General features: G+C 41.2%; 2 protein-coding genes across 2 annotated transcripts; one reads left to right on the top strand and one right to left on the bottom strand.

Annotated features, from left to right (window-relative positions):
* Positions 1–1,538: 1,538 nt before the first annotated feature.
* On the top strand, positions 1,539–12,131 carry hibadh (3-hydroxyisobutyrate dehydrogenase). Its single transcript, XM_022249881.2, has 8 exons — positions 1,539–1,688; positions 3,979–3,995; positions 4,675–4,928; positions 5,434–5,555; positions 7,497–7,630; positions 8,265–8,341; positions 8,680–8,836; positions 9,898–12,131. The coding sequence occupies exons 1-8, from the start codon at positions 1,589–1,591 to the stop codon at positions 10,045–10,047; spliced, it is 1,011 nt and encodes a 336-aa protein (XP_022105573.1). The 5' UTR covers positions 1,539–1,588; the 3' UTR covers positions 10,048–12,131.
* Positions 11,145–23,116, bottom strand: LOC110987276 (endoplasmic reticulum junction formation protein lunapark-B-like). Its single transcript, XM_022249860.2, has 9 exons — positions 22,896–23,116; positions 19,834–20,063; positions 19,244–19,302; positions 18,667–18,707; positions 18,210–18,339; positions 16,839–16,970; positions 16,036–16,200; positions 15,473–15,583; positions 11,145–15,036 (listed from the first exon to the last, which is right to left on the bottom strand). The coding sequence occupies exons 1-9, from the start codon at positions 22,920–22,922 to the stop codon at positions 14,744–14,746; spliced, it is 1,188 nt and encodes a 395-aa protein (XP_022105552.1). The 5' UTR covers positions 22,923–23,116; the 3' UTR covers positions 11,145–14,743.
* Positions 23,117–23,178: the final 62 nt, after the last annotated feature.

Raw genomic sequence — 23,178 nt, 5'->3', positions numbered from 1 at the left:
CACAATTCACGCAGCAGGTGCAGTACGTACAACCAAAACACTCGATACAATTGACACAGTCGTAACAGTCCTCGCAACTGTCCAAGGCATTCGAATTTCTGCAGTCGTATGAATTAAAACAAGCCACGCAATTTATACATCTACCGCAATCGTCGCTGGTGAAGCAGTCCTTACATCTGACGCAGTCTTGACATTCGTGACAATTGCGACATTCTTTACAACCGATGCATTTGCGTAAACTTTTGGAATTAAAACAACGAGAGCAATCGTAAGAATCTATCAAGTCAACCGAATTTCTCGTGTCTTTTCAAAAATAACAATTCACGTTTGTAGTTTGATCTACCATTTATTTTTATGTATTTTTTTTTTTATCAATTTTTTCTCGCGAGTGATTGCCAGTCACGAGTTGTTTACAACTGGAGTCAAAAGTTCAAGGTCAGTGAAGTGGAAATCCCCGGCGCTAGTCACGAGTTGTTTAGCCAGCGAGCGAGCGGCGCCGGGGTCAAAAGTTGAGCAGAAATCCCCGAGATTTTTGGGTCGATATACTACCCAAGGGTTTTGATCAAAAACCGGGGTTCACGTCATTTCTGGATTTTCCCATTTTTCCCATTTTTCCCCACCAAAAATGTTTCGACGATTTTTTGGGTCGATGTACTACCCAAGGGTTTTGAGCAAAAACCGGGCAAAAAGGGGCGTGTGCTCCAGAACTCTCACTTCTCTACTACTTTTTCAACAGCTGCCGATATGACTGACTCGGGAGGTACCTAAATTGTTTTTGATCCGCTCGTATAGCGTTTATTAGTTCAAATCGTGTATGATGTTTACGTTTTGGTGCAAGTAATGGGATGTTATACCGTTTCACAAACTCTTCTAAAAACGCCTTCTTAAATCGATTAAAATTCGTTAGTAGAGGTCGGTGTTGCTGGTTGCTCATATCTCTATTTATTTATAGGTTTCTAAATTTTTTTCATTTTTCTTCGGGTGGGATTTCTGTCACGAGTTGTTTACAGCGAGCGAGCGAGCGGTGCCGGGGTCAAAAGTTCAAGGTCAGTGGAGTGGAAATCCCCGGCGCTAGTCACGAGTTGTTTACAGCGAGCGAGCGAGCGGTGCCGGGGTCAAAAGATGAGTGGAAATCTTCCGGTTTTTTTGGGTCGATGTACTACCCAAGGGTTTTGAGCAAAAACGGAGTTCTCGCCTCATTCCAGGATTTTCCCATTTTTTCCCACCAAAAATGTTTCGACGATTTTTCGGGTCGATGTACTACCCAAGGGTTTTGAGCAAAAACCGGGTAAAAAGGGGCGTGTGCTCCAGAACTGTCCCTTCTCTACTACTTCCGGACACCGATTTCTTTCAAATCTCACTCAGACAGAAACTGGTATTCTCTGTGCTTGTCTATTCCCGTCTTTCAACAAATGTTCAAGTTTGTGGGCCACATAATGCTCTATTTCGTAGAGAATTCCACTGCATACAAATTGTGATTTGGTCCGCGCAAGCAGTTTTCGGCCTTTATACCTGGCCGGCAACCCTATGCGAACACTCAATCTTCAGAGCGCCACCTATTGGCCATCCGAAGACAATTGTCAACAAAATGGCCGCAATGAGGGCCATAGGTGCACAGAAAGTGCTTCGAACTGCGGTCGCTTTTTGCGGAACTGGTGGGAGATGGGGCATTCTCAGGTGTTTTTCAGGTGTATATAAGTCTTAGCTTTCTTTTGAGTCATTCACATCTATGATCATTTGATTTGCATTGTTGGAGGTCAGGTTATACTGGTCAGCTTTCCGTATTATTGAAAATGAAGTTAGGTAGAGAGGCTAGCCCAGGTTGGACATTGTCTTCATTTCATTACGACTGAAACGTAGTACGGTCAGGGAGTCCACCTGGACCAGTAGAGAGGCGTACATGTACATCACAACTCATAGACTGTCCTTGTGTTTGGAGAAGTCCCGAAGTCCCTTCAAGGACAAAATCAGTCCCAGGAAAGAGAGAATCTCCCGCGAAATTTTTTCAAGTGGGCTTGGTTATCCTACTATTGCTTTCATGCCCTAAATTGGATTCAGCAGAAGAAAACACCCAAGAGGGCAAGGCTGCCATTTCAAAAGAAATTCTACCTACTACACATATATATAATCTAGGATTACGAACAGGAGTCTGCAATGGCACATAAAAGGTGGGGAAGAGGCCGCAGCAATACAATTTTTCTGAAAATCAGTTCTTTATTACATAATCAAGTGACATGGCACAAAGTTCATAAAAACAAATAACTAAATACGTGTACTAATGGAAAATATGGCAGAAAAAATCAATGATAGCATGTGGATATTTTTGACCTACATGTAAGCTCACTTGGGGAAAGAATGTCCCCTTTTAAGGAGACATTCTCTCTTTCAGGGGACTGGTTTTTTCCCCAAATAAAGGGATTTCTCCAAATACAGAGACAGTCCCTGAGTTGTAATATGCGCCTGGTTTCCTAGGCCCACAGGATTACTGCCTACATGTTACTGTTTGCATATCACTATCAGTATCACTTGATTGGAGTAACTGCAGAATACCCCACCACACAGAAATGCACCCCTAAGATCACTTACTACAAGATGGCATGGTTTGATGAATTTTTAAGTAAATTACCAACTCCCCTGTTTTGAGAACGAAGCAACACCAAATGTGACCCACTTTGTGAAAATGAGTCTGCGGCCAGAGCCACTTTTGAGTAAAAAGTCCTTTAGAATAATTTTGCACAGTGTAAATCAATAGGAACCCACAGCATTTTTCACCATGGAGTATCCACTTTCATCAGGATGCCAAGCTGAGTGATACATAAAAAAAAAACCTCAATTTGCTCTTTCCAATACAAAAGAAAACTCAAAAAGTGACTGGTGACTTAAGACTCATTTTCACAGAGTGGTTTGCAAATGAATAGGAATTGTTGAAAAAAGTCTTAAGTCCAAATCAACTTGCCGGGAGGGCGGCTATGCGGATACGATGTGAAAAGTAAGGCGAAGGGAGGTAAGTGCAAATATTCAATAGGGTAAATTTGCCACATGTTAAAAGTCCATAGTGACGTCATGCCAACCACTAGAAATACCAAGCCACTGCTACGACTACTTTTCTCTTAAGAGGTTATGTGTCAACTCTCGGTGACATCGTAAGCTTCACAACCTTTCATGGTGAAACAAACTGCTACATTACACATGTTTCCAGCTCACTGATCTTGGGATACATAAAGTTGCATCCGTCCAACGGTCACGTTAGGTCTAACAATTTGTTGAATGTGGTTGATGGGTACCCGCCACACAGCGATCAATATTCTGCCTCTCCTGATAGGACGTGGAGATGGAGTGATGAGCTTCATACATAAATTGAGGGGTGGGCCTATTTCCAAAGCTCAATGGACATAAACATGTACCATCAAGTTCAGTGGAAATACAAGTTAAAGTGGAACATGATCTATGACATAATGTTTGAAATTGGCAAAACTGCTGATCACCCGTCACTCTGCATGATTGGTCAACCTGTATGGAATCGTCAATCTTGCGTCCTATTTTTGAAGACTCCTCCAGAACTGTGAATAAGACAGGACAAGCAAATGGTTGATGGCAGAATTATTGACAAATTGTGAATAAATACCGACTGATCATGCCAAGATTGACCAATTGCACTGATCAGCCGACCATGCCCATTATGTATATCGTGTGACGTCTAGGAAGGCCCGCGTTACTTGAAGTCTAATTTTAGTGTTTGTGTTTTCTTTCGCATAGGGTTTCAATGTGAGAAGAGTAATGTTTTAAGCCACTTCATTAATATGGGGACAAAAAGGATCTATGGGGGAACTGGTCCTAATGACTAGAAAAAAATTCTATGAGGCCCCAACCCCCGAATAGTCACAATCCAGGACACAAACATCTGGACCAATTTTTCCTTAAATTACTGATTTGTTTTCTTTCTCTTCCTCTTTTCTCTTCTTTCTTCCTTTTCCACAGTGTCTTCCCAACAGAAGGTATGCAAGATGTTCTCTTTTCTTTAATGTATCAGTCGGGTCAAATCATTCATACATATGACCAACTTAATCTATAAATAGTTTCTGCAGCACTTCTGTTTGCAGCAAGTTTGCAGAATCTTGATTTGATTGGGTCACTGTCCTTGTCTGGGTAGGGCTGTGACTATCCTGTAACTACTTTGCAGCTGGTTTGTACCCAGTGCAAAAAAAACAACACGGATATGAAACTGATGCCCGAGCAACTATTCATGCTGTGAATTTGCAAAAGCTGAGCACACATTTCGCTCAAGCAAAGTCGCTTTCGAATTCATCTAAGGTATAAACTAACTTTCTGAGTGGCATCATTTGTGAGCCGTTCTGTAAAAAGAGTCATGAGGCCATTTTCTGTTCTATAATTTTGCTTGAGTCAGCATTAGGAAGAACAACTCGGATGTTTTGTGCTGATACTGATGTACAATATATCTCAGTTTGGGGTCCTGATAATGGACATTGTATGGGTGAAAAATGTCAAGGGTTCTGAGGGCTTTACCTTGTGCAAGATTCTTTTAAAGGCCTTTCACTCAGAAGTACATGACTTAAAACTCACTTTCATGGAGTGGATCACATTTGGTAGTGGTTGAGTGAAAATCTCCTGTCCAGGCTGTTACTCATGGACATCATGTCACTGTCCCTTGTTCAGGCATCCATGACACCGATTGGTTTTATTGGTTTGGGCAACATGGGTGGCCACATGGCCAAGAACCTCCTGAAGCAGGGCTACCCGCTGGTTGTCCACGATGTCTACCCTGAGGCCGTGACAGAGATGCAGGACCTTGGGGCCTCGGTGGCTGACTCAGCGGCTGATGTGGCCGAGAAGGTGGACCGGATTGTCACCATGCTACCGTCCAGTCCCAATGTTATAGAGGCCTACAATAGTTCGAATGGTATTCTATCGTAAGTAAGCTGCCTTGTGTGACAGAAGGCTCAGCAAGAAATACTCACTGAGTGAAGCAACAAGGCTTGAACTCAGTTCTCTTTGTCAACCTACTAAGAAGCATCTTTTGGCATACAATCTTCTGACAGTGACATAAGGAATATGAAGTACATGTATGCTTTAGCATTCCATGTAGCCTCCTTTTCTGTAAAAAAACAGTCGCCTAAAATGATTTAAAACTTTTTTCTCTGAGAGTTTACTGGAAAGTAATTTTTCTGAAGTTTGTTATACCAATAAGTACGCTTTCCCGTTATTTTAAACCAGTTCCTGATATTAACCGTCAGGGTCTCAAGGGGATGGTTCCAATGCAAATCCCAAGCAGAATTTACTCGGCAAATTAAAAAGGAAAGGTAAAATCATTAGCTGGTTAACTGAAAAGTGTAGTTTCCTTCTCCAGTGTATTTCTTTGCCTTCTTAACCATGCTTCAGCAGATCAGCTCGTTTTGCATTTCATGTTTTGTCTAGAACCATCAGGAAAGGTGCTCTTCTGATAGACAGCAGTACCATTGATCCGTCCGTTGCCAAAGAAGTCGCAGCCCAAGCAGAGAAGAAGGGAGCAGTGTACATGGACGCACCAGTGTCTGGAGGTGAGCAGATACTAGAATGGTTATTGGCTGTGTGTGTGAACAGTTGAGGCAGCCACGACACCTATACACAAGAGCATTTGAGGAAATATAGCTAACAGGTTGCCTTTCATAAATGGGCTCCCTGCGTTAGAACAACTTCAGTCAAGGAGGGCCTACATAATGGACATGCACATACACTTTTGGACATTCAGCTACTGCATTTGTCCAACTCTCTGAAATGAATTACATATTCACATGCTGCATTAAACTAGATTCGCCTTGCCGTCAAGAATGTGCCACGTCTGTGTCATGAGAATAACATGTTGTCATGCATTTTGTTTCTTTGGAAAGAGTAGTCCTTACCAAACGGCAAGCCCTTTTTAGACGATGCAGAATACTGCAATATTTAATTTCTTCATAAACTGACTCATTGAAAAGATGGCAAGCAATCTGTGATTAAATGTGAGCTTTCCTGCAAGGCACGATACTGAGAACCAATCTATCATGTAACCACTTAATGTACTGAAAAAAATGCACTGCATGTTTGTTATGCAAATGTGACATAAATTTATTCAGTATTTGTGTGATGTTGCACTCAGTTTTTTAAACATAACTCTTTTAAGGTTTTGAGAGCATCGAAAAATTTATAACAACAGATGTAACCTGTGTGGTCTCCGGCCATTAATTAAGCCAGTGGATGGCAAATTTGTACAGAATTTCAAATTAAAACAAGAAAATTTAAATCAAATCAGAGATTCTTTTTGGATTCTACTAGCACTGCATGGAAATAATATGCCACTCCCCCTTCTTCCTTCTCAGCTCCACCCCCTTCTTTGCTGGCGAAGAAATATACTCTTGAGCATGAGTCAAAGTTTGGAAAGTTAAATTGAGACACTATTTGCCAGGAAACATTCATTGAAGCACGAGTCACGACCTTTACCACTTCCTACTTTGGTCGATTCAGCCAGTTGGAAACTGTGTCATAACATATCTTCAAGTGGAAGTGTGTGTGGGAGGGACAGGGGAGACTGTCAGGAAAAGTAAATGGCATTGTTTGATTTGCGTTTACTGGCCAAGCCTGACACCGTCGAGAAATGAGTCAGCTTCATTTTTGCTTCACACATCTGATCTTGAGATTTACGTCACTTGACTATGCGTAGATTGCACAAGCCTTACATATGCAAAGAAAATAAGAAAAGCAAAAAGGCTGTTTCTAGTACTGAACTTAAGCAAGGTTGAAAGTTGGAGATGCTTTCAGGCTGTCAGGGATTGAGTGAAGAATTGATATGGCCATACATAATAGACCCTAGAATCACTTTGGTTCATTCTTTGTATAAAGATGTTCTTTTGTTTACTATTATCACAACGCCCCTCGAGTTTACCTGTTTAAATTGGTTTTTATCTTGTATTCTGTCATATCCCACATGTAGCAAGATGAATCTTGTGGCAAGATGACTCCATGATGGCATACCAACCCAAATCTATGTCAACTATGTTGTATGGGAAATTCATGGTCTGACTTCTACTCTTTTCCCCTTATACAAAAATGAGTTGGCCATTTTGCCCCTGTTGAACAAGTTAGGAACTATACATCTGAAACTTTGTCAATTTAACCTTGAAAGGGGATTTTTTTTTCTTGATTTTCATTGCTTTAAATTTTTGTGAGCCTTTGTGTGTTTGTGTAATGATGTCTGGCAGAAGTTTTTGCTCCAGATTGGTAAAATTCCACTGACATGAAATGTTAGTTTTCAGCTCAAGATCCCCCTACCCTGGTTTATATGGACAGCTGGTGCACAGGAAAATATATTACGTGCACCTCATAGATGATGGCAAGAAAGAAAAATGGCCATAATTTGATTGGAATGAAATGGAGCGATGAGATACCACCAGTAACCCGCCAAGATCTATCTGGGGTTAGGGTTAGAAGGAAGTCAACCTCTTTGATCATTTACCTGTTCTTAGGAGTGAATGCAGCACGAGATGCTTTGCTGACGTTCATGGTGGGAGGCAAGGCCGAGGAGTTTGATGCAGCCAAGGAACTGCTGCAGTGCATGGGGAAGAATGTGGTCAACACTGGGCCGGTGGGAACGGGACAGGTGAGCTAAGACGGTCATATATCTCCCGGCAGACCTCAGTCTGAGGGTGACTTGGTGACCACATGTACAATACACTTACAACGATACATGTACCTAGACCACCAGTCACCATTTGCCTAGTTCCTGCCTTCTAGAATCTCTTAGTGGAGCACTGTTCCCATTGGCTTGTGATGGGTACCTGAACACAGGGATGTCAGGTTTCAGACTAAAGTCCAATTTCAGGCTCTTCCATTGACGCTGTTGGGCTGATTTTTGGCTTCAACAAGGTACATTCAGGCTTCTCTGGCCTTGTTTTCATGCTCTGGACAAGACCACAACTTCCATCCCTGTGAACACCCAACTGAATTCCTGAATTGGAATTGGAATTCTTCACCGTCACAGAATAGTTAGTTGCTTTGCACTTATGCAATTCTCGCACTTCTTGTATTTGGCTACTGTTGCTTGGTAGGATATGATCTCTACATTTCGACCAGCTTGCTGTAGTCATCATCAGGAGACATGGATGCATTGTGTGTTCTTTTTCTTTTCTTTTTGGAAGCTGACTTGTAATCCAGCAGATAGATACTTAATGTTTTGGTTAAACACTGAGTTTATTGAGTAATCAGATAAATGCGATTTTTCTTCTTATGTGCAGGCTGCTAAAATCTGTAACAACATGATGCTGGGTATCGCAATGATGGGCACCTCTGAAACAATGAATCTCGGGATCAGGTGAGAGTGTAGGATGTTTAAAATGGAGAGTACCGATTCATCCATGGAGACTATCTGTGCCATGCAGGAACAAGGGAGGGCTTATTTTGTCTCTTTGGTGGGAAAAGTACCGTGTTTTGCTCACAGGTGCATGTGCATTTGGTGTGGTATGCCCGAGCTCAAGCCACTGATTTCTGTTGAAATGTACAGCCTTCGCAGAAGTTTTTTATGCAACTAAGGGAATTTTTTCACACCAGCCTGTCTCGTCTTCGCCAGCGAAGGGGTGCTTCAAGTTAGAGTGAATTGTGCCATGAATTCGCCTTAGATCTTGAATCTTGTGATTTCAAATCATGCAACAGGTTGGGCCTGGAGCCCAAGATGTTGGCCCAGATCCTGAACAGCAGCAGTGGACGCAGCTGGTCCAGCGACACCTACAACCCAGTCCCTGGGGTGATGGAAGGGGTGCCATCCAGCAACCAGTACAAGGGAGGATTCAGCACGACTCTTATGACCAAGGTACTGCCTCCAGACTCCAGAGGCATCTTAACAGCTCCTGGAAAACTTACCTCACCGTGGAAACAAAGTTGCATTCTATTTGTATAATAAGCCTTTTGCAAGTTAGATTTGAATGAAATCTGGTACCCTGAGTTTAATATCTGATTGCACATAAACAACAATTCAAATTCCCCAGACTAAAGACACTGCTGCCATACCTTGTGATTCTGGGCAAGCTTTTGAATAGTGACCACCATCTCTGGAATAAACTGGTTCCATCCATTGAAAACAGTGTATTGATGCAAGGTGTCTCTTATATAACTAAGAAAAAGCTTGCCCTAAATCAGGTATAGCAACAGTGTCTTTAGTATGGAGGATTCAAATTGCTATGCTCATGTGAATTTAAAGAACTCAGTGTACCAGATTTTATTCAAATTTAACTTGCGAAAGGCTTATTGTGTGTGAGTGAAATGAGGAAAACGGGAAGGACTTTGACAGTTAATGTCATTCAAATCTAGCAAGTCACTTCATGGATAGTCAGCCCTCTTAACCTTTAAGCTACAAGGAATTTGAAAAATGATGAGCAGAGCGATTTGTAATTCATTGCTGTTAGTCTTCATGATGCATGTAATGCACTGGTTCTTCCAGCAGAACATTTTGTGTGTTCTTAGAAGTTGGCACTCGGGTTTTATTCACATAATCAATTGTCACACTTCAAAGATAAGGGAAAATGTTATACTCCTTTTTTGATTCCTCTTAGAAAAAGATGGAAAATTGTAAGGACAGAGTCAGCTTTCTGGGTTTGAATGTTGTGCTTATCTGTGGCCCATGGAGAGACCCTACAGGTTCCATACAATCATATGAATGTTCGTCAAATGCAGCCCAGGACAAGTGTGTATGGGACGTGTCTCCCTCATGCATGTCATGGGACATTGTGGCTTGGTGACCAATTGCCACCACTAATTCATGCATGGTGCCCGATGGCTTGCATCTTTTTTAAAACAAAATTGAGACCTGATCAATTTCTGCCCTTCCACTAATGGTTCTCAACACGCGACTGGTGTTTTTTCTTTTCCCTGCAGGATCTCGGCTTGGCCCAGAGTGCAGCCACCCACACAAAGAGTGCCACGCCCTTGGGCTCCCTAGCTCATCAGATCTACAGGGTCATGTGCAGTAAGGGATACAGCCTCAAGGATTTCTCGTCAGTTTATCAGTTTCTCAAGGAAGAATGATTGTAGATTTCATCTTCTGAACTCGGTATTTAACGACAAAATTTCCCCCCGACACACAGTGGATTTATTTTCTCAACCACAGTTTTCTAGGCAATTTTCATTGGGAATGACCTACAACCTGCTAGAGTATTTCATTTAGAGTCCATCAAAGCAACATGTAAGAACGAATACAAACCAGTGTAAAAAGGAGAAAAAGAACAGCCCTATGCTTTGCTGAGGTTGTCAGTGGACCATGGGCCTCTTAACCACATCGCACTGAGGGCATTTATGAATGTTGACGGGACAGGATAATTTTCATTTGTTTCTGGTTTCAAATTCTTTAAATTTTCATATCTTCATTTACTGGACACCCACACGAAGGACTGTCTGGTTTCTACTCTAATCTGACAGACAACCTATTGACGCTGGAGTATTTCAGCCAGGCCTACAGCCTTGTAAAAGGAGCCCAAATTGTGGGGTGTTACATAATTTTCTTTTGTTTGCGAACCTGGCTCAGTGTGCTGCTGACCTCTTTTCAATAAGGGCTAGATTAGCGTGCAGCTAGTGGTGCTGTGTGGCTCATTGCGGCAGTGGTAATCCCCTCGCGCTGAATGCCCCAAACAGTGGTATACTATTTCAAAACAAGGATGGATTGTTTTCACTATTGAGAGTGAAAAATGTTGGTAATGCCCAGCAGCCTGGACTTTTGTTACGAGTACGGTTTCTTGTTACAAGGCTCAGTTCCCTTTATCCGATTTCGAAGACCCCGACCACGCATATATATAAAGAATACGTGTCCAAAACCGGAATCTCCGGCGGCAAGTGGTTAATGTACATGTACTTTGTGTAACAAGCAAACCAGATTGAAAGTGTTCAGGAAAGGTAAGCTACCAAGCTATTGACAGAAGTTTGGCATGTCGCTAATGTCACATTTTGAATAACATTAAGCCTGTCTGTGTGTTGCTTTGTGCTTAATGCACTACCTCGCAATGTTATGTAACAAATCAGCATAAGCTGCCCTTGTGAAACTTCCTTCTGCATCCTGCTGAACCCAAGTCACATCATGACTGCCGAATTCTAGGACGGAAGTCATAAGTAAATGTACATGTACAAAAACATTGGACTTGTACAATCATGTTTATTTATAAATAACATTGATCAATTAGGTTGTTTTTCATAAATTTTAGAAGCAACAGTGTTAGTGTCACAGAGCAAGTTCGAGTGTTCAGTAATATCCAACCACTTGGTATTAGTTGCTTTCGGATTGTGGTGTATAGATAAGAATTCAAGCGCTTTACAACCACTTTTGTAAAGTTTATTTTATATATTGAAGCCATTTTTATCAACTGTTTCCTGACAGGACTCAGTGATATGCAGATATACATGTATATAGGGTTATTATCCAGCATCCACACTTGCTTCAAAGTGACTTATTGCAGGCCTTCTTAGGGTCAGAATGGAAGGCTTCACAAACGGCAAGACATGTACGTGTACAATTGTGAACATCCAAATTTTAAACGAAAACAAATAGTAGCCTGACCAATTAAAACATTTCAGGCTTCAGGTGTTTTTTTCCCCAGATTATGGTGTATGATGTAACAGATCCAAAGTGGATAAACTGTGAAACTGAAGCTCTTTTTACCATAACCTGTTGTATTATGATGCTTTGGAAGGCTCATTATAAAATGTCTCCAGAAATACCAGCATTTCCTTATTTTACTGCTCTGTAACTTGCCTTTTTTCTTACAGTAATATTGAAATGAGAATTTAATCGCAGACCAGCACTGTAGATGTTTAAGTCTGTGTATTTCTCACCGAAGAATGTCACTGATAAATGGCATTAATAGTTCCTGCTTAATGGCTCCATAAAATGTTTATCATCCAGGCATGTAATGGCATTACTGATAAGTCAAAGTCAAATTTCACATTTCTTCTTCATGAATTTGCTATAAATCAGTAAATCAAGTGGTCAGTGAGGCCTATCTACATGCATGTATGATAGAACAATTTTTTATGGGACCTCTGTTGCTTAGCAATCATGCCAGGTAAATGACGTATTCTTAGCCGCCTTCTGGAATAACACCAATATAGATATATCAAACAAATGTTCACTGTTGTATATGTAATAACAAATTCTTTATCAGTGCACTGCTTTCAAGTGCTGCTCCATCAATACTGCAGTCATTTGCTGTTAATTACAATCTCCAAAGCTCACAATGATTTCTGAAGAAGCTAGTTTTGCGCTGCAAACACTACAACACCACTGACAGGAAAAGTACATTTTACCAGACCATTCCATCCCAGAATTTTGTAACCTCTGCCACATGTTTCAACTGCTTGCTGATGGTTATTATTTTGGACGGCATATTTTTACTTTCAGAAAAAGACAAGATATACTGACCAACTTTACTGACCAACAGCCAAATGCCCCACGTACTGATGTGCAGTATTTAGTCAAGTTCAACACAGTCTGCCTCCACATACTTTTTAGACTCTCAGTATACAAAACAAACGAAGGTTTAACGAGTTCAAGTATCAGCTGGAGGTGAGACGAGGCTCGCTTGACATTTCAACCCATCAGCTGTGCCTGTGTTCCGAAGTGTGACATCACTGTGAATCAGAAAATGCAGTGTAAACAAATGGAGGATGCGCGCGTGTTGGTTCATGCACTGGGTCTCGCTCCAATGCCTTTACGCACATAATTGAGCACGTGACGCACTCACTTTGCTGCTCTGTACAGATAGCCAGATGAGATCTACGAGTTTTGGCTTGAAGCGGTTTAAAAAAACTGTAACATATAAGAATTGAAATCCTATTTCAATCAAAGTTTGACCTACAAATGAAAATGAATCGCAAAACCATATAAGGCATCTCTACTTGTAAGTAGGAAGGTGTGGGTTCGATTCCCACCATGCAAGCTTATGATTTTTTCAGACCACACTGAGAATACAGTGAATTTACATGTACACAAAGGTGTAAGGGCAAAAACCTTGTATAAAATTCATATCAACGACACAAAGCCAAATTAATATTACTGAAAAACAACTAGCTCTCAAAATCTCTGGATGAGGACAGGGCCCAATTTCAGGGCGCTGCTTACCGCAGAATTCCATGCTTAGGATCTCCATTCTGCGCTAACCGCGCAAGAAGAAAAATTCTGTGCTTACCCTTCAAGCACAGAATCCTTACGGGATGTATGCATGCGTACAAGCCAAAATTCCCAGCTAACCCGTGAAATATGTTCGGCGTACGCGCAGAATTTTCTGCTATGGTAAGCACCGGTTTTTTTGCCTGCAGTAAGCAGCACCGTGAAATTGGGCCCAGTTCTTGCATTTTTTATACAGAGCCTCAGTGAAACTTTTAAACATCTAAGACACTTTGCAAACATCGTAGCCTAGCCTTATAAATTTTCTGGCAAGTATTTGAGGACTTTTAACATGTATCACATATCAACAGAAAAAAAACAATAAAAATGTTAGATTCAATAAACGTGACATGTAATGAAGTCCATGCACGATTAATTCTATCAGGCTTTCTGCTGATCACCTTTTAAAGACAAGTTAATTCTCCATAAGAAATGCCAAAAGTTTATCTAAAAAAAGTCAAGAATCAAATACAAAATTCCCACCCTTTATTTCTATAATACATTCAGTCAGTTCTCTCCACTTTGAAGAAAACAAAATCAGGGAAACAATGTCAATTTCAGGGCGTCAAGCATTGTTAAAGTACCACCGCACTTCCAAATTAGAGCTCTGGTTTGGGTCAGAAAAGGAAGAAAAGGTGTTACTTCAGATAAGCAGGTTCTATACCACATTTCATGATACGGGAAGAGTTCCATACATGAACGGCGCTAAGTTTTCCCTACAGTGACGAAGCAGCCATCAGAAAGCAATCTACTCCGAGTGGAACAAAAGCAGGAAGTGGTTTTTTTTGGTACTGCATAGGCACACCATGAGGCACGCAAGTATATGCGCGTTTGACGCGGAGCACGCAGAGTACGCATAACTAATTTATTCCGGCATGTATGGTCTTTGCGTACACACAGAACGCATGCGAGAACCTGCTTGTAACCACGTCTTTCTTTCGCCGATTGGGGGTGCACTTCAGCTTGGGGCGGATAGAGTGGCCTAAAAGGTCACAAATTTAGCAGGGAAAATATGGAAAGATTGACATAGACAACACTTGGAATTTTTCAGACCAATCTCTCTAGAGGGTTTTGCAGGGTGTCAAGTGATGTCCAGGAATGGATTTCATTCTCTTACTATTCCGTCATTCCTACATCTCCATCATCCATTACACCACATTAGCTTTAGATATTGAAAATCAGGAGTTAATCCCGCTTCTCCAGTGATCCAATTAGTTTGATCATTTTAATAACAAGCGACAACCTCCTGAAATTTAAGGAGTCAACTATCCTTTTCTCCTGACGGATAAAATATGACACACTGCATTTAATGCTGGATGGCTCAGCGAATTTTGACAAGAAACAAACGTTTGGCTTTTGAAACACTGCAAGTTTATTTACACACAGAAAACAATATGATAGTATCTCATACCACATCAAATAGGTAATCAGAAAAAACCAAAAAAGATAGAACATTCGTCAAACTGCTAGATCACTTAATGTAATAACTTACTGATCTCTGAATAAAGAAGTCTCATATGGGAAAAAAAAATGTACAACTATCAAGTAATGAGTATGCATCCAACCTGCCTATCAGCTTGCACTCTGGCCCTGTATTTCCTCCACCTCCAACGGCTCAGCTTCCCCACCATGTGTGTCAGGGGGTGCTGCGGACGGTGTATCAGAGGGTGTGTCACCAATTGCATTATCCTGAGCGGTTGCATCATCCTGGGTGCTACCGCCGTCTTGTGCTGTGCCTTCCGTCTGGACGTCTGGTCGAGGGGTGTTGGACGGTGGGATGGAGGAGGATGAAGCAACGTCAGAATCTGATTGGCTGCCACCTTCACTGGTACTGCCGCGCCGTGGTGTGTTTTCTGCTGTTGGAACTGACAAAAAGTAAAATACACATTTGTATGTTGACAGGTACATACTTAGAATAAAGCTACTACTCGGACAGTATACGTTTCCATAAATTTCAGAAACCTTTCTAAAACATCTCTGACTTTCGGAACAAAAACATTAGAAAATTAAAAGAAACCAGGGAAGGAAAAGGGAAACAAGAGTGTGGGGAAATGGAAACATCTCAAGGATAATGCAACTAGGAAAAACTTGGGAAAAAGGAAAAATTGGAAGAATTTTTAAGGAGCGGATAGGATGTGGAGATAAAAGAAATTTGAGGAACCTGAGGAAAATCAGAAAAAAAGGTTGCAACTATAGAAAGAAAACTATGCTGGCCGATTGAAGAAGGGCATCTCAAGGATCTCAGACAGGTTTCTTGGAAGGGAATAGAATACTGAAGGACGGAATACATGAAATGATCACCTCGGCTAGGCGAGCCTTGTCTCTGTGATGGGGAAGCCACAGGAAGCTGAGGTGCCTGGGGCCGAACTTTCTTGGATGGATTGAACACCCCACAGTAGGCACACTTGAAGGCTGCAACCAGACAGAAATCAGTCATTCTCAAAGTGTAACACGTCAAAATCTAACGAGGCATTTCATCTCATATGCAAATTAACTGAGTGTTGAGTATAAACTGACTCTGTTTCAACACAATGAGCAAAACTGAAATGCACACAAAAAACTCAACAAAAGCTATTTGTAGTTCATGAGCTGGCCTTGACCCTTCAGGCAGTTCAGACATATACTTTATGGGTGGGGTTGAATTCAGCCATCCAGTTCATTTTCATTCCAATAAAAACGGAAGCATCAATTGTTGACGGTGTGGAATAAAGCACCACAAATTATTTTACATTTTTACAGTTGTAAAATTGATATTTTATGACTGAAAAAGGTGTGATTACATCTGAAACAAAGTGAGATCTAAAAACCTGTACAAAAAATATGAATCAAACAAAAAGCAAGACAGGAAAGGATACTTGGCTTACCAAGATATTCAAATTCTTCTTGTAAAGCCATGCCATTGTGTGAATAGCAGTGCCTACAGATCAAGGCATAGCGACTGGACGGGCCGTCTCCTACCAGGAAATCCACCAGCTTGTCCACTGTGCCCCTCTCCCTGGGTAGGATGGGACGTGGTGGGGCTTGGGGTCCTGAGGGGTGAAAGAATGGGTTAAAACAGGTTGTTGTCAATGGAGTGGAGGACCACAATTCCTGGGTTGTGAGCTTGGTTGAGCCTATTAGCCCCTGTTTGTCTTCCTCTCTCTGTGGTTAGAAGGTTGCAGGGTTGATTCAAAGCAGCATGGCCTTGTGCCGTGTTCTGGGGCAGGCCATGTTCCCAAGTTCACCTCTCCAAGTGATTGGAGGGTGGAGGGGTTCGAATCTGTCAACTGGCCATATGTTCTGTCCTATGGCACACCCCTTCTCTCTACTCGCGTCTCCTCAAACCGGGCATGGGAATGGGTACAAACAGGTGCTTGAGAGTATCTCGCAACAGACTGGCATCCCGTCCAGGAGGAATAAAGGAAATGCACATATCCTCAGTTCTGTCTGGCTGTGGAGACTGGAAATTCTAAGTGCTAGTTTGTATGGCCTCAGCTTGTAGCAGACTTCATTTTTACTTACAATCTCTGGAGCAAATGACATCACTTGGAAAATCCTTCCAGGAGTAGGAAATGATGGGATAAATTATTACAGTAAGACACTATTCCATCCATACCAACAATTGCATTCAATGCAGAGGAACTTTGAATTGTCTCCAAAATATGTACCCAGACTTCCTGATACTCACTCATCATCAACTGCTGTTGTGGTGTCAGCTTTGGTGCCAGTGTGGGTGGGCCTCTCTGCTGGGGTCTCTGTGGGGGTGTGTTGGGGGTTCTGGCACCTCGGGCTGTCATGGGTCTTTGGCGAAGTTTGGGCACTGCAATATGACCAGAGAATCAATCGTGAAAAATATTTTTCTATCTTCAACCACGGGAGAACAGATTCAGTAACGAGTTTAGAGAAACCAATGCTTCACATGTGATCAACTTGGCATCAAAGTAAAGAACACCAATTATCATTTGAGGAACCAGGTTCACTGAAATACAGGAATGAAATGGAACACAGAGGACCACAGCCCCACATGTTCTTTTGTATTCTTGTATTTAAACAACATATGATATGCAACTGTTGATTGAACCTGTCAAGTTTCAATCAATTCAGACAAAGGAATGCGCTGTACTGGGTTAACTATACATTCCATAATCATGTTTTGGTCCATTTGCAATGTCAAATGGCCGACAGAGCAAGCCATCAACCAAAAACCTTCCCCGATCCTCCCTGCATACAAGTAGGTGGAGGATTTCAAAGGACTGGGGCTGTTCAGCAACATTTGTGTGGCTGATGCCTTGTGATAATGTCTTTGGTCTGGCCTCGCATTGTTGGCACTGAGCCCAAAGGTACCATTCACACTGCTTCAGTATCATGACAGGTATTGCAGGGGGATTTTGGAAGGACTGACGCAGTGGTTGCCCTCCAAGGAAAACATTCAAGAAATGATGGAGCATTTTGCAGGACTGAAGCTGTGTCCACTTCTTGCCTAGGGGCAGTTGGAGGATTTTGAACTGATATTATACTTTTGAAAAAAAAAAGGCCTGGGGACTTAGGATTAAGACTGAAAGCAATTTGAACAAATCGCTGATGATATGTATGATGAATTGATGCTCCTGGAGACACAGTGCACCCCAGCTAAGAGCCCTTTGAGAATTATCAAACATACATGAATAGTCCATCATTTACAGCCATCCCAGACGCAACTGACGACAATGTTGCTGAAAAGCATACTTAGCTTTAAAAGTGGTTCTGGACTACATTCCCTGTGAAATTATTCTTTCAGGTAAGCTGTCATTTTGAAGAGTGCCATGAAGGAAGGCCAATTCCCATGATGACCCTCAAGTCTTATTTTGGGAAATTGCTGTTAGTAGTTTGCTTGAATTTGACAAACCACGACAAATTAAGATCCCGGCATATTTTCTTGGAATGTACAGCATTCACTGAGCTCTAACTTCATCATGCTTGTTGTGAAGCACCTTCCTTTAGATTGGGAGTGTCTTTCTTGGCTCAAACAAACATAATGCACAAATGATAGACTTGTACCTTCAAGGTAAGTGTATCCTACCTGGTGGCTGGCCTGGTTTGGGGACGATTGCTACCACAGGCTGAGGAGGGGGCGGGGAGGAGCTGGGATCAAACCGATCAAGGATCTCCTTGGCTTTCTTGTAACTCTCCTTGTCTTTCACATCTTCCAACTGGAAAGCAACGCACAACCATATCAAAATGGAAGCCTTTAGAAACCCGGCAAATCCATTCTTATGGATCTTCATTCAACTCTTTATTTCAGCTGCCGCTTCTAAACTAAACTTCTACATGTATTTGATGTATAATGCACCGAGTGTATTATAAACATATACATGTACATAGCAATTAGTGCGAAACTTTGGTTTCTGTCTGTGGGAAGAAAATTGCCCCCTGCCATCCAACATGATTGTTACTGATGTCAGTGAGATCCAAAATTCAAATACATGTACTTAGATTTGTTTTCATTTGTTTCTTGCTGGGTAATTTATACTACTTACTATTTGCTTCTTTTCGGCTTTTAAGTCCTCCAGGGCCATTTCTGAAAAAAACGACGGTAAACTGTCAAATAACTTTATTATACAACATTCTCAATATGGGAGAAAAAACAAAATGTTTTTTGGATAAAGCACAGAAGCTATCTCAAACAGATAATGCAACCCCCCCGATAAAGCCTTCCTCCAGAAACAAAGTAAAGCTTCAATGAGAAATGCTTTACAAAATAAAATCTACCACAACATTTGATGGAAACTACCCTTTCTTCAAATTCCCACATCAACCTTCAAACAAAGGAATTTTCTCATACTTAAATTCATAAAAAATGTCACCTTTTAGCTAGGGGACTGTGGGGAATAAAAGCTATTTGCCTCACGTTTCCCTATGCTGCCAAAGCAATAAAGAGACAGGTCAGTACTACAAAAAGGCAAGGTCATTTGACAACAAAGCATAAAAGCTTGATCATGTTCTGTTCATGAATCAGTAAACAGCCACACTGATAACAGATAACCTTTAGCACGCTTCATTTGGGGCAAACATTGTTAGCATACCAAACTGACTTCACCAAGCTGAATGACTTACGGTTTCTTGCTATTCTTTTGACAAAGTACCACTGTAGCGACTTCCTAATGCCAAAGATTCTGCACAACAGAACAAATTGAGAAATGGTTTGTTAACAGAGCCTTCTGTTGAGGCTTTGAGCAAGTTTATTCTGCTGCTCAAAATAACACGTATTTACACCTACTAGATTTCTGGGAAACCTTTCCACACTAAATGTAACATAGAAATGTTCATCTGATGAACTTCTCCAAGTCAGCAGGGCCCACTTTCACAGCAATGCTGAAAAGTTAGCAGAAAATTTGTGCTTACTATATAGCATACAATTTTGCAAACGGTAAGCACCATTTTATGACGGTGTCTGGCATAATTGTGCTAATGATTGCAATTTTTCCTCTAAGTATTAAAGTAAGCCTCTTCCTGTGCTTAGTACTTACTGCTTATGGTCTCCACCAAATACACAGAGCCTCTGTTAGCGTAAAGTTTCTTTGCTTAGCAGTGCCATGAAATTAGGTTCAGGCATTTTTGCTAGTTATACAAGGACTTTTGGGGCAATAGATGCTGCTGATATTGGGATGGTTGATGTCAGCTTGATGTCAGTCAGTTGAACTTACAGGACTGGGAACAGAAGAAATGGCAGGATCTGTGTTGCCCGCCCCTTCCAGTCCTTGGCCTCATAGTAGAAGTAGAAGAAGAGCGCCATCAGCAGGTAGACAATGACCGAGTAGAGCAGTAAGGAGCCCATGATTTGCTTCTCCCGCTGCGTGTCCCGCCGCTTCAGGCTCAGCAGGGCCTCCATCTTTTTCTCGATGGCCTCCAGCTGTTCGATGGTTGACTTCTTGCGCTGTTGCAGGAAAAGGACGAAAGACTCTGCTGTCAATAAAGTAATCAGGGTCAAGAACAAAATGGAGGAGAGTGGCCTGGGTAACCAGCCAACAGCTGCACATGAAGCGCTCACTAATACATATGAAAATAGTATGTACAGTGTACATGTACACGTATGTATGTACCAAACAAGAATTGTCACTTTGATGCACAGCATTACAAGTACATTGATTTGAAATGCTTTCTGTTTTTTTATACAATTAATTTGCTCTGCATAAAGTCATCAGTGGCCACTCAAGGTGAGAGATATAGGAAAAAGAAATGTTCAGGTGGACGAGCATTGAGAGAAAATGACGGGTGTGTCATGTTCAATGCTAAAGAAGCTTTATTTATACTGTGCGTGAACTGGGATATGCTGCAGGCCATGGAATGTTCAAGTACTAATGTGACCCCACCATTCACAAACCAGGCTGAAAATTATGGGTTATATGTATAACCTGGAAATTGATGTGCACAATAAAAATGAAGACCAAAAAATATACATGTATATACATGTACATAATATCCACAAACACAGCAAATTCCACAACTTTCACTGCCTTTAACTACATTTATGGTTCCAAAAATTTCTGTAGAGGAAATTTTTACTTTGGAGGACTCTGAAGTATAAAACTAACCGGCCTGGGAGAAAAAGTGGTCAAACATCAAAATAATGTGTCATTGGTTTCTCATAGTTCAGTGTTTGGAAGATTCAGTGAATTTCCCCAAAACGGAGAACCCTGCCAAGGGAATTGAGGGTTACATTTGTTATTTTCCCACATGTCTGTGGAAAATATGTCCATGTACATGTAAACAGCTGGCTGAATGATCAACTGGTAAAGGCACGGTGGCTGCAATTTGTTTTTTACTAAAAAGCATCAAAAGTGAGTATTGGAATGTTATATTGAGGCCTATTATTACAGTGTTATATGGGCAAGTTGGTATGACAATCTGGATCATGTTGAAGATAATGTCGTGATATGAACAGATCTGAAACATGTACAACCTAGTAAAAATTGCACAAGTAATATTGCACCAGTTACAAATATTTTAAATTGTGCCACTTTCAAAGATTGGCTGAATAGTGATACTGGCGTGACTTATGGTGCCGGATCAGTGTTGGCTTTAAAAAAAAGTATAAAGGCCAGCATATTCACCCACGAGAGAAGTAAGAAATTCGACCAGCTGTGTAGTTTTGTATAAAGGTGGTCGAATTCTCCTCCTGGTCGAAAATACCGGTACCCCCACTTACCATGCTTAGCCTACCGTACATATACAGTACAGGTGTATATATATGCAACTCGTTCACAGCAAAATACACATACATGTAACTGAGTTGGCCTAATGTTACAGTTCAAATGTAAAATTAGAACAAACCTTTAAAGGTAATACTCAGGCATGTCTGGCTGTGGGTAGACTTATATTTAATAAAATCCTAACAGACAAGCTCAAACATAAACAACTAAAAATAGCGATAGACTTCCAGACCACTGTACGTGTATCTGAGTCGATCTGAAGAAAGAGTTCCATATCCGGATGCCACCTGACACCCTGTGCACAAACCCTATGAGACTAGTCTGAAAAATTCAAAGTGTTTTTGAAGTAAACTAGGCCCTAAGCCTACTTCATGTTCTCGATCTTTTCCCTCCTGCATGTACATTGAACTTTTCTGGACATGTTTTCCTTTCTGATACATGTAGGTCACTGTAGGGAATAATAACTGGTGTCCCCATATGGAAATCTTTCCCAATTGGATATATTTTGAAGAGGTAAATTTCTGTCATGCGCAAAGCGGGTGTTGTGAAGTTAGTTACTTATTCCATGTTTGACGCTTGACATTTGTTGAACAAGTAACTGTTTGAATATTCAATACTGAATCAGTAACTCTTTGACATTCAGGATGCACACCACTAAAAGTGATGGAGTGCAAAAGGGACAAAAATAAAAACTGTGCAAACTACATTTCAGGGCTTGTTTGACCCCGTAGAACCCCATGCCCCGGGTTGCAAGAAGTCGTCGCTAATTGAGGAGAAGAATGACATCAGATTCAATGTAATCTCCACGTGGGGCATGGCATTTAAGTATTTTATTTCGATTTGAAAAAAGTATTATGTGATGCATTCACTTTCCCACTCTGGTTTACAAGTGAAGAACTCTACAGACAAGACTTTTGTCAAAGCCATTTCGACCCTGGAAAACTGCCCTTGCCCTGGTCGAAATAGAGGCAACAGGGTCGCTAAAGTATACAAACACGACAAAAGCACTTAAAAAAAAGAAGTTTAGAGCCAGGGCGTGGGATAGATATAAATGTTATAACATATTTCAATGGGCTGAAATAGTTTTGATGAAAACAACAAGTACATGTAGGCCTATACAAAAAAACTAGGCCCTTACTTTGATTTTTCCTCTAACTGAATAATTAAACCGCCGAAAAAATCACCAACATTTCTGGGCTTGTTTGATCCCGAAAAATTTGTTGCCCTTGGTTTTCTTTGTGGAGTGCGGGAGAGAGTTGTTTGTGCATACATTATTAAATGTCATGTACGGTTAGGTGCACGTGAAGCATGTGAATGAATGTGCATGGTAGCGGAGTGTGGTCTGGTGGTTTCTTTTTCACTTTTGGTTAGGGATGTGCATCCCGAATGTCAAACCGTTTATTCAACCATGATTCAACGTTCGAATATCAAACCGTTACACGTTCAACACTGAACGTCGAACGAGTAACTAACTTCACATTGGTGGCTAAGCCCGCTGTCATTTTTTCTTCACAAAATCGTTGCAACGTGGTTAACAGCATGCTGTATTATCTTACCCAAATTCTTGAAATTAAGCTCCCCATTATACTTGCAGTTTAAAGCATCAGCGTATTAAATATGTTCTCCGACCAAAACCTTGAGGAACGCAATCAAAAGTTTCTCGAAATATATGTATGCAAAAGCATGACAGGATTCCTTTCTTTTCACGTCGTTTCCTGTGTGCTGTGTGCTTATCAGCTGGTACGGTACCCGGAAATCTTTGATGGCAAATATGAAATTCGTGACTAAAATTTTCTCGTGTTTTTCAGCACACTGGCACCAGACTAAAAGAAATAGTCG

This window comes from Acanthaster planci, linkage group LG08 (assembly GCF_054643075.1).
Source record: "Acanthaster planci isolate LZ-2023a linkage group LG08, COTS_SCS, whole genome shotgun sequence".
In the NCBI taxonomy this organism is placed as follows: domain Eukaryota; kingdom Metazoa; phylum Echinodermata; class Asteroidea; order Valvatida; family Acanthasteridae; genus Acanthaster; species Acanthaster planci.
The sequence above is the reverse complement of the archived record's forward strand: the minus strand, read 5'-3'. Positions and strand labels throughout refer to the sequence as shown.

Excerpts from the sequence above, each read along its gene's own strand:
- LOC110987276 (XM_022249860.2), bottom strand. The coding sequence starts at position 22,922 with ATGGGGAGCTTAATTTCAAGAATTTGG. Across the intron at positions 18,708-19,243 it reads CAAAAGAATAGCAAGAAACC|AAATGGCCCTGGAGGACTTA; the intron begins GTAAGTCATTCA and ends CGTTTTTTTCAG. Across the intron at positions 16,201-16,838 it reads ACAACAGCAGTTGATGATGA|GACCCCAAGCCCCACCACGT; the intron begins GTGAGTATCAGG and ends TTCACCCCTCAG.
- hibadh (XM_022249881.2), top strand. The coding sequence starts at position 1,589 with ATGGCCGCAATGAGGGCCATAGGTGCACAGAAAGTGCTTCGAACTGCG. Across the intron at positions 7,631-8,264 it reads GGCCGGTGGGAACGGGACAG|GCTGCTAAAATCTGTAACAA; the intron begins GTGAGCTAAGAC and ends TCTTATGTGCAG. Across the intron at positions 8,342-8,679 it reads ACAATGAATCTCGGGATCAG|GTTGGGCCTGGAGCCCAAGA; the intron begins GTGAGAGTGTAG and ends ATCATGCAACAG.